The following is an 18,554-nucleotide window of genomic DNA, read 5'->3' as shown; positions in this document are numbered from 1 at the left end:
TTGAAAATAGGTCCTACTAGCATAGAACACATTTTCTTTTACATCTATGAGCATGGGTTTGGAACACAACAGATTTAACTTCAACCCAGACTTTGTCAACACATAACAAGCAGCATGACTTTAGCTAAGTTACAGTTTTTGAACTGCAGGGAAAAAGTGACTGGCATCTAAAAGAATGAGGATTATAACACAGATCAAAATTTGAAGTTCATTTCTTGCTAAAGAATCAATATGCCTATTATAAATATATAGGCATGAGTTGATAAAAGTTTATCTAGCACATTGTCAGATCAGTAGTCAATCTAAATAACTGCCAGAATTTGGTATAAATCTAGTTTTAAATAACTGTGAAATTGCCTGTCACTTAAAACTCTTGGCAAGGTTTTATATTTTTAGCTTCTCTGAAAGAAGTCCTGACTAATATAAAATTGTAGAGTGCATTGTGGTTTTTTAAAAAACGTTTTCCGCAAATACTCATCCAATTCCTGACATAGATGAAAATGTCCAGAAAGACATATGGTCAAAATATCATTCATCAAAAAGACTAGAATTCAGTGGAATCAAAACAATCTTCTTGAAAAGATTTTTATAGTCAAGATGTATTTGGTTAATAAAGAACAAATCCATATGAAATAATAATGTGATGAAATTATCAGCAAAATTCTGTAGCTTAAGTACATGAATGGCACTTGCCATAATTACGTATATCAGAAAATGTCTACTATATTTTCCTCAGTTTACCTCAGAGCTGCTCCTCTGGATAAATAAAGATTTGGGTTTATGCTGAATTTTACTGGTTTCCTTTGTAGAATTATTCTCCTCTTTGGGTTCATCTGGATTAACATCCTTTATAAACTGATGGGCAACATCCAATACACTGAATACTATTTGAGATTTTGCCTATTAAAAAAGTAACAAAATATAATTAAAGAGCCTCATACGTTAAACTAAATAATTTATATACATTAACTCATATTTATGTTATTCTATGACTCCCAGAATTAAATAAATTCAATTTAATCTTTAAAAAGACAAATTGGCATTTGTATCAACCAGTATAACAGTGACAGCTGCCATCTACTGAGGGAACTAGTTTGGGCTCATACAATTCAAACCATCTTAAAAACAATATATCACTTAACCATCAAGGCAATTCTAAAACATAACTATTTTTATCTGTTTTAGGAATTAAGAAAACTGTTTTAGGAATTACGCTCAGGCCGGGCGTGGTGCTTTCATCCTGTAACCCAGCACTGGGAGGTTGAAGTGAGGCAGATTGGATCATTTGGAGGTCAGGAGTTCCAGGACAGCCTGAACAACATGGTGAAACCACATCTCTACTAAAAACATAGTAATTAGCCAGGCATGGTGGTGTGTGCCTGTACTCTCTACTCTGCCTGGGAGCTGAGACAGAATGAAAAAGCCCAGACAGGAGGCAGAGGTTGCAGTGAGCTGAGATCGCATATGTGTAGCTGCTGGCAACAAGAATAACCTCCATCCTCAAAAAGAAAAGAAAAAGAAGAGAAGAAGGAAGGAAGGAAGGGAGGGAGGAGGAGGAGGAAGAAGGAAGGAAGGAAGGAGAGAGAGACAGAAGAAAAGAAAAGAAAAGAAAGAAAGAAAGAAGAAAAGAAAAAGAAAAGAAAGAAGAAAAGAAAAGAAGAAGAAGAAAGAAAGAAAAGAAGAAGAAGAAAAGAAAGAAAGAAAGAAAAAGAAAAAGAAAAGAAAGAAAGAAGAAAGAAGGAAAGAAAGAAAGAAAGAAACTAAAGCTCAGAGAGTTTAAATAACATGCCCTTGGTCACAGTGGTGAGTGGGTGGCAGAAGTAGGAAGTGACCTCAGGTGTGTATAAGACTCATAAACTTTCCACTATGCACACCCCTAATAAATAGATGTAATATTTTGTGCACATCATAACTAAAGAACTAAATATAGCTAATCTAGTAGGAAAATGAATAAGCAGTAATGAGTACTCCTTGATGATAAAACGTCTTTAGAAAGCATTCGCTATCCAAAAGGACACATCAGGAAGCACTTCTCTCTGTAGTTCCTTAATAAACTCCAAGTCATTTCTCATTTTGTGCCTTACTCATGAGGTTCACTTACTAGAAAGGCTATCTCTCTTCTACCATCATCTTTACCTGGCAGGCTTTTGCTTCTCCTTCTGTATTCACACCATTACTCCTACAAGTCTAGGAACCCTTCCCTGTACACCGCTCCACCCCCCCACCCCACCAACTGTACACGCTATTTACCCTGTTTACCCTCTTCATACCCTGCATAGATCTCTACCAGTCCTAACTATATTGATCTCACATTTCATCATACTACATAAGCTCACAAAAGGAAAAAGCATATATATTTTAATGATTTTATGGCCACTACAGTTCCTGGAAAAATAGCATATGGTAAAAATAAGGCGTCAGGGAGGGAGAAGAGCTACAGAATTGAAATAAGTAATATAGAAAAGGGATTTAAAGAAAAACTTTCCACGTGCTGTCAGAGTGACTGACAAAGAACTGGCAAATTTGGGAAAGGCTCCATTCTCTGAAGGGTTTTCTATCAGAAACTACCAGAGTCTGCCTAGGGACTGCAGGATTTAGGATCCCATCTGAGTTTGAATTAAACTCCAAGGGGAAGATTCAAAATCGTCAGATGCTCTATGAGAACTTGGCATGAGGAAGACAGGAAGTAGCTCTTATTTCTTAGCAAATATCCTCCAAACAAGAAAAATTTAGCAGGGATCAGATATAATTATTTTGTACTCTGCCATGAAAATGCTTCTATTTTTAAATTTTCATCTAGTTGCCAATTTAGATAGCTAACATTACATTGAAACTTTTTCAGTTACGACCTTTTGTAAATCTATTAAGATTCATTGCAGTCTGATTCTGGAATATATCAGTGAACATCAAATTAACTAGCGTTATTTCATAGTGAATTCATAAAATATCTATGAAAAAAGACGAATGTGACCTATGCATATTTATTGCTGTCTGGATGCAAACCTGAGGAATCTGCTCCAAATTTTCCCAATGATTCTCAGAAAACCTACACAGGCCTATATACTACTTTTGTTTTTAAAGGAAATTCAAGCCGATGGTAATGCTTCACTCTTTCAGAAACATCTGTAGTTTTACCAACATTTTTAAAACAGAATAATCCAACCTAAGCCTGATTTAAAATGTCCTAGAATAAAGCTCTGTACATTTCAGAGGCAGTTAGTTACATGTTTGGTTTTCATTTTATGTTTTTAAAATATCAAAAACCATAGGATTAATTTTATATAGAATTATAATTCAAATATATGTTTAAATAACACAAAACAAAGATTATTTCTGTCCTAAAATGAATCCTGCTATCAATATTACAATAATTGTTACAACATTTTTAGGTAACATATTAAGAGAATCAGAAACAGTGAAAAAACCCAAATTTTTTATGCTAAAAAATAAGATAAACATCACAGGTAACTGATAAAATAGAATTCTATATCTGAATATCTTAAAGTTCTACTAATTTAGTATATAACTGAAATCAATACAAAGCAAATAAATGGAAACTTTCTTTTCTAGAACATCATACACTTAAACATTACTTTTCTCCATTGTAAGGCTGTGTATATATACCTTACCTTTCTTAATCTTAGAACAATCATACAAGGAAAGAGAACAGATATTATGATCCCATTACATAGACAAGGAATTTCAAGTTCAGAAAGCTTAGGCCAAAGTCCAACAGCTACAAAATGTCATAACTTGAAATAGTGTCAAATTATCTATTCTAGCTTAATTAAGCCTTTTCCCTACTAGATTTATGTTAGTCTTTGTGATACAGAAAATGTGTTTTATCTTTGATTTCCTGAAACTGAAAATATTAAATTTTGTCTCTAACAGATTTGAACATTGTTCCTTGCTTTAAAAATTCACAAAACTCTAATTCTTTATTCAATTGCATATGCAAGGATTAAGGGATTTAGTTTTGTTTGTTTCTTTGTTTTTAACTTATTTTTGCCTATTTTTATATTTGATCAAGTATATAGAAATAAATCATAGTCATACCATATAAAAAATTTAAAAAATGGAGGTTCCTCCTATTTTCAAGCATACTTTGTCTGCTGAAAATAGGTCCCACTAACATAGAGTACATTTTATTTTATATCTATGAGCATGGGTTTGTGGGTTTGCAACTCAACAGACTTAATTTCAACCCAGACTTGGCCACCACATAACAAGCTGTGTGACTTGGGCTAAGTCACAGTTTTTGAACTACAGGGAAAATGTGAGAGGTATCTAAAAGAATGAGGATTAGAACACAGATTAAAATTTGAAGTTCATTTATTGCTAAAGAATCAATATAACTATAGTTTAATTATATTGACATAAGCTGATAAAAGCTTATCTAGGCTGGGCACAGTAGCTCATGCCTGTATTCCCAACACTTTGTGAGGCCGAGGTGGGAGGATCACTTGAGGTTAGGTGTTCAAGACCAGCCTGGCTAAAATGGTGAAACCCCCATCCCTACTAAAAATACAAAAAATTAGCTGAACATGGTGCTACATGCCTGTAGTCTCATCTATTCGGGAGGCTGAGGCAGGAGAGTCGCTTGAACTGGGGAGGCGGAGGTTGCAGTGAGCCGAGATTGTGCCACCGCACTCCATCCTGGGTGACAGAGTGAGACTCCATCTCAGAAAAAAAGAGTTTATCTAGGACATTGTCAGACTCAGATCACGAGTCAATCTAAATACCTGCCAGAATTTGATACAAATCTGGTTTATAGCAAAATATACTCCCCAGAGGGACGACTGTTGACAGTTTTTATCCTATAACCTTTGTCTTTTCTTAAATGGACATATCCTGTAAACTTTGTTTTTTCTTAAAAGAACATATCTAGATTTAGAACAGAAAGCACACTACCTTTCACATAATAATATAACAATAATCATTTTGAGTAACAACCAATGAATAAGAATATGAAGGTTATTTTTAGAAAATATTTGTCATAGACAACTATACATATTAAGTATCATAACACTGTACCATATATTAATAAAATATTTTCGAATGTTAAAACTCAAACCACAGACAGTTTTCTTTCCATTTTCTAAGTATAAAAATTTAAATGTGAAGTACTAATAGGTAACAATAAGAGGAGGAAGAAATTGAAAATGTATAAAATTACCTGTGCAACTGCTCTACATGCTAAAAATGTTTTAAAATCAAACCAAAACAACCTTCAAGGCACAGAGTAAATCATGTATCTCACTATAGGATAGAAGCTAAACTAGAGCCAAAAGATGTGATTTACTGCTAGCATTTCCAGATTCCCCCACATCCTTCACTACACTGTATGATGGTAGGATTTCATCTGGTAAGTGTTCTAAATTCTCACCTAAACTTTTTTCCCACCTAGAATGATATTATCTTTCAAATTACACTCTAGAAGAATTCATCACTCTGACAATGTATCATTAATCAAAGTAAAGAGGGTTGATATTTTATAGCATTTTGGAATGGATGGCACCTTGTGGAAGTTAAAGTCCAAGAATAAAAGTTTTAGTTTAGTTAGAAAAATGATATACTTTATGGTAGAGTCAGTGCTTCAAAACTCTAACTACCATCATCATCCAAAACTCTGGCTGTCCAGCAATAAATATTAATAATCATGTTGACATAGCCATGTCTCCTTAAGTGATCCAGAAGTTCCAGATCAAAAAAAAAAAAAAGTTCACACACAGTTTAGACCTATATTACTTGCAAGTTTGAGGGGGAAAAGAGTGAGGATGTCTCCTTTCCTATTGTTAACTTGCATTGATTTTCCAGTCACAAAATTTTAGAAGAGATTTATTGTAACCACAGCCTTGAATTAAAAACTGAAAACTCTAAACTCTGCAGAAGAGTTCTGTTATTTCATCTGAGTTTGTTAGACAAAGTGATATACAGGTAGAGACAGAAACACACATATAGACACAGAGAGAAAAAATTGTGTTATAGCAGCACTCAAGTAACATAAACTCATTGGTTGCAGTGATTGTTCAATATGGTTGGAACTTGGAAGGCTTTATTTACAAAATTATTTCAGGATGATCAAGTTATGGACTAATGGGAATTTTAAAATTGTTATATATGTTATATAAATCTTTTTTTGGCCTGGCTTTTGAGAAAACACTTCCTTTTCATATCAAGAATATTTTCCCAAATACAATCTGTTCTGATTTCTTTGATGTGAATTACCTTATATGCAGTTGGTAAATAGGGCAATGATGCCAGTATAACTCCAGAGTGTTATTGATTCTTAAGGGTTTTTTCCCCAACTTATTATTGTTTTGAAGCAATCAGGGGCAAGCTTTCTTACAACTAAAGCCAAAATCTTAACAATATATGAAAACTGTTAAGAAAAAAACCTGAAAAATATATAAAAGTACCTCCCTTTCGTGTAAGATCTGATTGTTTTAGGGACTTCAACAACCCTGCATTTAACTAAGTTAAGCCATCTAGAAAAACTATGAGCACAAAGTAGCTGTAAAGACACCTCTGACTTTAAAGCATCAGATAAATAAAGGAGGCTGTATCTTGATTTAGATTCTCCATTTTGGTAAAAATAATCTCTCTTAGAAGTGAATTACTACTAGGAACTACAACACCAAGAAGGAAGAACAAACCCTCAAGAAGTATGCATTAGTGTTTTAACTAGGATTTGTTAACTGCTTTTGTTTGGGTTTTGGTTACAAAGCACCATAACTCAAATTTGAGTGGCCTTCTCCTAGCCCTAATCTTCCCTCAAGCCCTGTTAATTAGGTGGGCGATTTTCCAAATGAGAAATGTTTGTTTTGTTTTGTTTTGTTTTTATTTTAAGTTTCGGGATACATATGCAGAATGTGCAGGTTTGTTACATTGGTGTACGTGTGCCATGGTGGTTTGCTGCACCTATCAATCCATTATCTAGGTTTTAAGCCCTGCATGCATTAGGTACTTGTCCTAATGTTCGTCCTCCCCTCGCCTCTCACGCTTCGAAAGGCTCTGGTATGTGTTGTTTCCCTCACCGTGTCCACGTATTCTCATTGTTCAACTCCCACTTATGAGTGAGAGTTGATTGGTTTTCTGTTCCTGTGTTAGTTTGCTGAGAATGATGGCTTCCGGCTTCATCCATCAGGAATCATATATCGTGTTGTGGCAGCAACACATGTATACTAAAAAATTATGCTTTAATTTGTAGTAAAACAACTCTGTTATTAGAAGTCATCAAAACATTTGCTAAGGTTTATTTATCCAAAGAAACCTGTACAGATTATTTTACCAGGATATTTCTATTTACACATTACATGGAATACATTGCACTATGAGTATGAGGATCCTATGATCTAAAATCAATAATAACAAAATAGACTAAATCAGAGAAGTTGGGAGCTATAAGGAAATTACTACACCAAGTAGATAAATTACTCATATTATCATAGACCTAACTACACCAAGCAGGTACTAGCTACACCAAGCAAATAAATTCCTCAAAGTATCATGGACCTATGGCAGGATGCAATAAAACCATCAAATTTCCACTTAGTAAAAATATCTTTGCAAAATAAAAGTAATTTTCTTATAAAAATACATAATTTTGAACATCTTAATCCATTAAACAAGAATGAAAAAGATGAGCATTATCTCTCAATTTTTTACATTATTAAAATATGTTTTCTATTCTTAAAGCAAACTATTACTTTGCTTTTATGAATCCATCTTTATAGACAGTCTTAGACCAAATTTATTGCCTAAAAATAGGCTTTATGATAGTCAAGTCTGAATTCTCTCTGAAAATTGAAGGAAGCTATCCCTAAATGATTGGATCAAAGTTTTCATCTACTGCTAGAACAAAAAGAAAGTGTTGGGGGTGCGGGGCAGTAAATTTCGGGCCAACTGGAAAAGGTAGAGAAGCAAAAGGAAGAAATTTCTATATAGAAGACAACTGGAAAAGAAAAACAGGATTTGAGGAAAAGCCCCCATCTAAACACATAGAGAAACAAGAGGAAAATAAATATTTACTAGATGAAATAAAATTGCAATGGAAGAACTAACAGCAGAATCATGTTCTTAAATCCAGTTCTGCTCATCATATTTCTAAAAACAGATATGGTATTTGCATGAGTAGTGGTACAGAAATATCAAGGGTATAAAAAACTACTTATTACAAGCTAGACAGAAATCAAATCCTGCAAATGTGAAATTCATGTGGCTGAAATTTATTGCTTATTCCAACATCATGTAAGTATTACTTTAGTACTTAAAAGACTCTTAGATTAACCTTTCCTCTAAAGGTCTGATTTCTATCTGGTTTTATTAATTAAAGATTTATGTATTATTACTCCTCCCTGACCCACAGAGTGGCAAAAAAAACAAGGACCTGGACACATGCTCCTGTTTATGAATGCACCTTATTATTTAAAAGATAGATTAAATAAAACTGGACTCAATATCTAGTACTTTATAAAATAACATGAAATCTGGATTCAATCTGGACTCTTATTTAGTACTTTATAAAATAACACAAAAATAATGAAATAAATAATAATCTAATCCAGTTAAAATATTTTAAAATAAGACAACATAAAAATGTAATAGCTGAAAAAGTAACATATTGTCAAAAAAGTTTAAAGCACCTGGTCTCAGGAAACATAATAACATTGGATTTTGATTTAAATAACTGTAGCTTTCAATTTTTATTATATTACAAAATTCTACTTAGAAAGCAATCTCAGAAGTGAGACAGAATAGCAACAAGAAAATAACATAAGAAACTCACACCTGTAATTTTGCTTTCTATTTGCAGTTTTGATGCCATATAGTTATGCACTATATTAATTATCTTAGAAAGTACTGGCAATTGTTTTCAATTAATATTACAAGTATATTGCATCCAGATGAGTTAACTGCTTTCAGCAATTATTCATATTTGAGCTACATAAGGAAGAAATTGTATATGCAATGAAATGAATAACATTTTTAGGCATAACAGAATAAATTTACTAAAAAATAGCAATAAATAATTTGTTATATTTGGTTTTTAAATACAGTATTGCTGTTATATCACAATTAGGTAATTAGTATCGCATAAAGACCAATGAACATAACGTATATTATAGCAAGCAAAATTACTGTAAAATTTGTCGGATTCCATGAAAAAATCATGAGCTTATTTGAACTACATAAAGAAGAAATTTCATATGCAATGAAATGAATAACATTTTTAGGTATAGCAGAATAAACTTACTAACAAGTAGCAATCAATAATTTGTTATATTTGGTTTTTAAACATAGTATTGCTGTTATATGACAATTAGATAACTGGTATACCATAAAGACCCATGAACATAACACATAGCCAATAAACTACTGTAAAAATTTGTCAGGTTCCATGAAAAAATTCATGCGATAACATAGGTAGCACCTGCCAATTATAAAAGCCCCTCAAATATTCTGCATTAATATGATTGACTAAAGGTTCAGACAGTGAGTTAGACTAGTGATGTTTATGGTCCCCTCCAAAATTGAGAGTCTATTATCTTCTATGTGTGAATAAATTGGAAGACTGTATTTTTATATATACTCTGATATATTGAGCTCTAAAACTTTTACTGCATGGGGTTTTTAAATACAAAAGCCTACACATATCCAAAATATGTATAACTATAATGCTTTTAAAAACACCCCTACATGCATACATCTGTATTATTAACTATAGGTACTATGTTATACAACAGGTACCTAGAACTCATTTATATTGCTAACTTTAACCTTGTACCCATTGAACAATATCTATTTCCCCTATCCACTAACTACCACTATTCTAATTTCTGCTTCTGTAAATTTGACTGTTTAAAATACCTCATATAAGCAGAGTTATGTAATATTTGTCCTTCTGTAACTTCCTTATTTCAATTATCGTAATACCTTCCTGGTCCATGGTAAGTGTTTTTACCAAAAAAAACAGCAAGGGACACAGGAAACTTTTGGAGGTGATGGATGTATGTATCACCATTATTCTGGTGATATAATGAGTATATGCACATGTCCAAACCCACCAAATTGTGTACATTAAAGATGTGCAGTTTTTGTCTATTAATTATACCTTAATAGAGCTGTAATAAAAAAAGAAAACAGCCCTCAACACAAAATTAATCTTTTCGTGAATCCTTTGGACTCATCATTAATATTACATTGTTTTCTGGGCTTTAAATGTAGATAGTATAGGAATGGGGTTGAATTCCTACTAATACTGTATCCTGACTGATAAAACCTAATGTATGGAGCACCTTCTATGAGCAGAATACTTTTATAATTGTTGGCATTTAATGTGATTTTCATAGTAGCCCTGCAAGCTTCTGAACTTGCATATATAAATATGATCTTTCAAAATTTCTTCAGCATAAACATCACAGAAACACCCACCTCTCCCTTTAAGGTTGATTCATGCCATCTCTGGGTTAAGACCCTGTACTGCAGCTACCCTCTCTACTGTGTCGGTTGCTCTGTCATTTGCTGCTGTAATATACTCACTAAGCCACTTACATTCTCCCAACTCTTCATTAACTCTACTTTCCATTCTCCCTACCTCTTTCAATTATCTTTATTTCCCCTTCCCTAGCTTTTCTTAGAACTGGCATCTAAAAGTAATTACCACAGATATAACTTCATTAAAGTGCAGGCTACTGAACTATCCCACATCTAGGTTTTCTAAAAATTCTTGTCAAAATTAATCCCAGGAAGATATACAAATGGCCACCAAGTACATGAAAAGATGTTCAACATCGTTAGCCATCAAAATGCAAACCAAACCACGATGTGCTACTGCTTCACATTACTAGGATGCTAGACCAAAAAGTCAGATAATAACAAGTGGTGGCTTGGAAGTAGAGAAATCAGAACTCTTGTACATGGCTGATTGGAATGCAATATGCTGCAGCCACTTTGAAAAACAGTCTGGCATTTCCTCAAAGAATTAAAAATGGAGTTACCATATGACCCAGCAATTCCACCACTGGGTATCTAGCCAAGAGAAATAAAAACATATGTCCACACAAAAACTTGTACACAAATGTTCATGACAGCATTATTTGTAATAGCCAAAAGGTGGAAACAACCCAAATATCCATCAAATGATGAATGAATAAACAAAATGTGCTATTTCAAACAATGAAATGTTTTTCAGCCATAAAAATAAATGGAATGCTGAGAGATGGTACAACATGGATGAACATTGAAAACACTATGCAGGTAAAAGAAGCCAGTCATAAAAGGCCACATATGACAAGATTCCATTTATATGAAATGTCCAGAATAGGCTAATTTAGAGAGAGAGAAAGTAGTATTGGCCTCCAGAATATAGGGGAATAGGAAGAAGATGGAGCAAAAGAGTGTGGGGTTTCATTTTGAGGTGACAAAAATATTCTAAAATCAATTATGCTAACAGTTGCACTTAGCTGTAAATATACTAAAATTCATTGAATTGTGCACTGCAAATGAATGAATTGTGTGGTATATGAATTATATAGCAATAAAGCTGTTCTTAAAAACTTTTTGTCAATGATTCCTGGACAAGTGTTTTTCATTTGTCTTTTGGCTGTCCTACCATTCTATGTTTGAAATTCTGACTCATCAAGGACTTAAATGCCATACTCACCACAGAGTCTGTCTGTGTTAACTAAACCTTTAAAATCTCAAGACTACCATCAAATCACTCTTGGCATCAGTCTACTCAGAAGGATGAGGACAGGAATAATAGTTTGCCAGCAGGACAGCATCAGTTGTTCCTTTTTGGTGGTAGTCTTGGAAGAGTTCAAGCAGAAGTACAGCTCAGGTAGATAAGGAACACACCTGATTTAGAAACCTTACTTTCCACCAGAGCCAATCCCCACCTCAGCTCCAGAGCTAGTTCCATAGTGGATGTTTCAGTTACAAAGCCCATTACAAAGGGAGCTATATCTTCCTTCGAGTATGTATAGTTCTCCTTGTTTAAATGTAATTTGCCAAGTAGAGGTTAAGTAGAGGTTGCACTTACCATAAGTATATTGCCTAGGAACGTAGTTGACATGACTACCTTTATCTGTTTCCCAAGGAAAGGGCAAGAAAGTTAATTAAAAGTCAAATTCTCACATTTGGGAGGAAAAGTTTTTGTTAACCCTTCACTAATTTAACAACTTAACATAGCATAAATCCTTTTAATTTTCCAATCCTTGGTTAAAAAATTCCCTTACTTTCAAAATTCAGAGAAAAATAAATTTTGCCCTAAAATACAGTTCTAAGTTGTTTTGGAAGCTTAATCGAACCACTAAGGACTCATTCACATTTCTATTCCTTAAAAAATTGATTTATACAGGACAGGTACAATGTTAAGCACTGAGGATACTGTGATGAACAAGACAAAAAAGAGTCCTTCTCACAGGTCCTAAAATTTAGAAGAGTCCTTCTCACAGGTCCTAAAATTGTTAACCCTTAGTGTTAACAATCTTTCTACATGTAGAAGTAAAATTTAAATTCTTAGTAATTCCCTCTCATGCATTTATGCTTCATTTTTCAGTTAATTAAATATTTAACAGAGGTTGGAAAAGGCAAAGAAACTTGAAGTGTTTTGAATCACTGCCAAGTACAAATCAATCATAAATCAAAGGAAAGGCCCTTTGAAATTACAATACTAGTCAACATATAAATATTTTCCTTCAATTTTTCAGGAATCTTAAGTAAAACAAGACACATTGGTACAAAATGATCCCTACTGACTAAACTCACAGGACCTACTGGGCTGTTGGATAAAGGCTGAAATAGTTTACAACTATCAAATTTGGCTACACTTTATATTAAGCACAAATGACAGCATAGGTTAAAGAATATAAAGTGTAATCACTGTTAGCTTAGAATACTTGCTTCTTATATAGCAATGCTTAATATTCATCTATCAGATGTCTTCCCTAACTTCTCAAATTAGGAATGAATTCAGCAGTCAACAAAGCCTCATGACTTTAATGGTTAACAAAACAATAAAAAACTAAAACCACTACATGATTGGTTAATGAGAGCTAAACAAAAAGAGATATTTGACCAAATGGCCATCAAAGCCAAAGCACAACAATAACAACAACAAAAACTAAATGCATAGGAAAATGATAAAAACAACAAGAGAAAAAAGCATGTTGACTGAAAAAAGAAGTGAAAGATTAAACAGAGAATCGAGATAGAAAGAAAATAGCAGATAGCTACAAGACAATTGATTAAAGTCAAGAAATGATGACAGAGAATGGGCAAGACCAGAATAAAGGAGAAAAATTAAGTACTAAGCAGAACAGTGAATTTCTGATGGGGAATATATAATCATAAACACTATATCAGCTATTTGAGACCTCTTTCTTATTTTATTTCTTATAATAAAGGTGGCTATTATAATGGGCATGAGACACTCACATATAGTGAAACTGTTCACTGTGTTCTATTTATAGGAGGGAGTATGTAGTACAATTTGAAATTGTTTCTTTCAAAAATCATCTATCTAATTTATTTATTATTGTGTATATTTAAAGTATACAAAAATGTGCAACATGATGTTTTGATACGCATGTACATGCACATGACATAAGTATACATGTAAAATGATAACTACCATCGAGCATATTAACATATCCACTACCTCACACAGTTGCTTGCACCTACATACAAAAAATGGAATATTATTCACCTTTTAAAAAGAAGATATTGTTATTTTTGACAACATAGATAAACCTGGAGGACATTATGGTAAATGAAATAAGCCAGACACAGAAAGAAAAATATTATATGAAATCACATACATGCAAAATCTAAATTAAAAAAAAAAAGGTTTTAATTCAAAATTTTTGTTTTATGAATAAATGGACAAATTTGCTTTAAGAATTAGCTGAACCAAAAAGCTGTCTCCTTCAAAGTACTTTACTCCTTAGCAATTCCGTTAGGTGAAATAATGTTATAAAAAAGAGAATAACATCATTATAGGTTTAGCTCCCAGCACAGGAGGTCTGTGTATGCTCTTTGCTAAGTGCCAACCTCACAATTCCACTTCCCTGGTAGACAATACACTTTGCAGGACTCTCCCCAACAAAAGCACCAAGTAGCAACTTTGCTCTCCACAGATGGTGTGGAAACATAAAGTAGTAACATAAACAAGGAAGAGACATGGTTCTTTATTGTATTTAACTTGAAATTTATATACATAAAAGAATCGCAATAATTGAAGAAACCTTTCAAAGATTCATGGTTCCTTGCCAAGCTCTTTGATTTGTGTACGTATTATGGAATCCATGTATGCTAACTTTTAGAGATAAATGAGTATTCTAAACTCATTTATTAGAGCTTAATAAATGATGATATAGGTATATAACTAGAGAAATAAATATTTAAAACATGATATCTTTATGCAGACACTTTCTAAAAATCATACTCTTTTATAAGATTATATAATTTTTTAAAAAATATCTTTTATTTTTTAGGAACTTAAATATCATTTATTAGGAACTTAACATTATTTTATTTATCAAGAACTTAAATATCATTTTACTATTTGTGGCTTAGCAACCTCCCTTCCTCTGCAATCAAAACAAAAGAATGTAATGCTGGCAGTATCTTAAATGTTCTTACCATGAAAGAAGAAAAGAGAGAAAGAGAGAAAAAGAAGGAAAGAGACAGAGAAAACGAAGGAAAGAGAAATAGAGAGAGAAAAAGAGAGAGAAAGAGAGAAAAAGAGAGAGAAGGAAGGAAGGAAGGAAGGAAGGAAGGAAGGAAGGAAGGAAGGAAGGGCCTGGCGCGGTGGCTCAAGCCTGTAATCCCAGCACTTTGGGAGGCCGAGACGGGAGGATCACAAGGTCAGGAGATCGAGACCATCCTGGCTAATCCAGGTGAAATCCCGTCTCTACTAAAAAATACAAAAAAAAAAAAAAAACTAGCCGGGTGAGGTGGCGGGCGCCTGTAGTCCCAGCTACTCGGGAGGCTGAGGCAGGAGAATGGCGTGAACCCGGGAGGCGGAGCTTGCAGTGAGCTGAGATCCGGCCACTGCACTCCAGCCTGGGCGACAGAGTGAGACTCCGTCTAAAAAAAAAAAAAAAAAAAAAAAAAAAAAAAAAAAAAAAAAAAAAAACAAAGAAAGAAAGAAAGAAAGAAAGAAAGAAAGAAAAGAAGAAAGAAAAAGGAAAGAAAGAAAGAAAGAAATGGTGATGTAATGTGAAGTGATAGAAACATTCATTATGTTGAATTTGGAGATTATTTCAAAATGTCAAAATATCAAATTATGCACCTTAATTGTACACATTTTTTCTTGTCAATTATGGCTCAATAAAGATGGAAAGGGAGCAGAAGGAGTATGTAGATTGCCATAAATGTTCTGTGCAAAAGAACTATGTAAACTGAAGGAATTTGTACAAAAAAGTAAACATTATATTTAATTGTATATATTATATATAGATAATTATACATACATTGTATATATTATATATACATTATATATGTGTATATATATAATGAAGTGTATATTTGGTAGATACTTTCTCACTAATTTAATCCAGTCTACCTTTGGAATTTGATAAATTTCCAACCTGCAATGATCACTTTCTTCTGTTAAGATACAGGATACATACACTTTAAAAACATTAGCATAAAACAAAATAATGCTCAATGTTTATAAAGCATATTGTATGTCATGTTACTTTTAGTAATTATGATTTCAACTGGTGTCATATCTGCATCTGGATCACAATAAGCCATATTATGGCAAAGTCTACCCTTTGAAATTATGTAGGAGGGAGAGGAGAAGACAGGGAGGGAGGGAGAGAGAGCAAGAAGAAGAAACTCAAACTTGGATAAATCTTGAAGCTCAGATACTGAAGGAAAGGAGCCATGTCTCATTCTTCTTTGTATCTCTTATATCAGCTAGCATAGGGCTTAAAGTCACTGAGTGATAACTCAGAAAATGTGCTGAATAAATCATTGAATGAAAAATTCCTAATATGAACTCGTCTGTGGTAATGATATTACAGTATTTATCTTCAAAGTAGAATGTCTTTAGTTAAATTCGATATTATTCATATATTAACAATTAGACTCACTTCTATATCAATTAATTTACATTTCTTATGACTATCTGATTGTAATACCATGAGAGAGGCAAGTATCAGGTTGGCTTTTGTTTTTTTTTTTCCCTTCATCCTTTCTGCCCAGAAGCTCTAAACATTGAGTGGTCACTCAAAAGTCACTGACTTTGGTGAATATTAGTTAGGTATGTTTTATGTTCTGTGGTTATCATTATTTGGGCCATCAGCACCCTTGATGGTTACTGATATTTATCAGTATGTTGAGGTAAACGTAAAGATTGAAATTCACCAGTAATCTTTCTAAACACAGATCTGATTATCTCCATTCCTTTGCCTACAGATAATATTAAAACCCTTAACTAATTAAGAGTAGGATCCTACCATTACTCATCTCTGTAAGGTCACTGCCTAGCACACACCCTGCCTTCTAGGAAGTACTCAATAAATATTTGTTGAATAAATTACTATAACATGAATAAAATCTATGACAAAGCAATGCATCACTAACTGTAATTAGTGTAATGCCATGTCTATATCTAACCGTATTTGTAGTTTAAGTATTAGAATCTTAAAGCCACTTGACAGAGTTTGAGTTTAGGCATTTCCAAAATCAATGATCATATAAGGATAAATAAAAGATCCTTAAATGTACAGAAGGAAAAATAGAAACCTGAGAGATAAGCTTTCCTAAATAATAATGGGCAAGGTAAATAAGAACTAATTTTTAAATAAACTTGAAAACATAAGAGATTTATATCTAAAAACCATAGAAATAATACTTAAAATAACCTATGCGCTCATTTAAAAACACGATAAAAATATTGTCTAATTTTTAAGTGTCAATTTCACAGTCAGAATACATAATCTGAAGACTCTAAGCTGTTTCTGCAACTACATTAAAACAGTTTAAATAGTAAAATAGAGTCTAGATTAGTGTTCAATAAAACAATTTTAAGATATACCTCAGGATTGTCTGTATATAATAGAATTTTAGAAATTAGTGTAAATCATCCTGAGGTCTACATAACTAAACACATTTTAAATGTCTTTATGTGAAAACATTTTATAAACACACTACATGTAAATCATTTTAGAAAGCCATACCTGCAAAAGAGTTGTTCTGTGGAGCTTTAGTGCCCCTTTCTGGTGAATTTTAGCAAAGCATCCTGAACAATAATCTTCTCCACATTCAAGGCATACCTAAAAAGATATTTTTTAAAAAAATTACGTAATCTTATAAAAGAGTATGATTTTTAGAAAGTGTTTGCATAAAGATGTCATGTTTTAAATATTTATTTCTCTAATTAAATACCTATATCATCAGATTTGAGAAGCCTATCCCAGGCTTAGGACTAGTTAAGGGACTAGTTGTCTCAGTTAAGACTTAACTCTTTGAGGAAAACTAATTTGAAAACACTAATTATTCTTATAACAAAATAAATGTAGTAATTTTAATGTAGGTTTTAGATGTATATTTTAGATGCATGGATGTATGCATAGTTTCTGAATAAATTATAAAACAACCAGTAGCCTCAGGTCAAACTTCTTGACCTGGTAAAAACTAAACAGTATTATCTCTGGGTGAATAATCCTTCATTTTTATGAGTTATTTTATCTTTCCACATGGATTTACATGACATAATTACTTTCAAATGATATGCATACTCTTTGCCCTCCAAAATCCCTATACACTTCCCTGGAAGGGACTCCTTTACTGGTGGTTCTCAAAATATGGCTTTAAAATTTTTCTTACAAGCATCTCCAAAGGAAAAAAAAAATACTGAAAAATACTGTATAAGAAAAAAATACTGGATGGAACTACATTACCATGTCTGTGATGTTAATAACTGATAAAATGGTGATGGGCAAGTTTATATTTAACTTCCAAATTACGATGTTTAAAAATGTAATTTTAAAATTGTTGGACAAGTTAAATAATGTAAAATACTTTGTACCTATGATGGTGCCAAGCAAAACTGAAAGAGAAAAGGAAATGGAAATTGGATGACAGGTTCAAGATGGTTGATTAAATGTACCTTGGGTGTGTCTTTCTATAGACAGGAGCCAAAGTATCAAGTAGATATTCACGTTTCAAACAGACTGCCTGCGAGAGAACACCGGAATTCAGCAGAGAGATGATGGGAGACACTAAGGGTGAAGAAAAGAGAAATAGGTCTTCCTGCTTGGGGTCACTGGGATCTGGACCCAGGGAAGGAGTAAGTGAAGGATTTCCAATGCTTTCACATTCACATGGACCTATGCAATCCTAAGTATGGAGAGATCTGGGAGCCCCATAGGCCTCCACACTAGCGTAGGGAGGTGTCTGGATATCACACAGAGGAATGGCTAGAACTCATGTGACATCCCATAGGCTTCCAAGTGCTGAGCAGCTGCACTAAGGTGCCATTCTTGGAGCCCATACCCCAAGGGTCTGAGTCCTGCCCAGAGACCACTGGTGCCCTT

General features: G+C 33.2%; 1 protein-coding gene across 8 annotated transcripts in view; it reads right to left on the bottom strand.

The window, feature by feature from the left end:
- ZBBX (zinc finger B-box domain containing) overlaps positions 1–18,554 on the bottom strand; it is a 137,190-nt gene that overhangs the window by 90,017 nt on the left and 28,619 nt on the right. For all 8 annotated transcript variants that reach the window (XM_017955734.2, XM_017955735.2, XM_009201412.2 and 5 more), the window contains 2 exons: positions 17,196–17,291; positions 742–900 (listed from right to left, as the gene is read on the bottom strand). In XM_017955734.2, the coding sequence (XP_017811223.1) occupies positions 742–900; positions 17,196–17,291 (255 nt within the window). The remainder of the gene's footprint in view (positions 1–741; positions 901–17,195; positions 17,292–18,554) is intronic.

Source organism: Papio anubis, chromosome 2, assembly GCF_008728515.1.
Source record: "Papio anubis isolate 15944 chromosome 2, Panubis1.0, whole genome shotgun sequence".
Lineage (NCBI taxonomy): Eukaryota > Metazoa > Chordata > Mammalia > Primates > Cercopithecidae > Papio > Papio anubis.
This window is presented reverse-complemented; position numbering and strand designations above follow the sequence as displayed.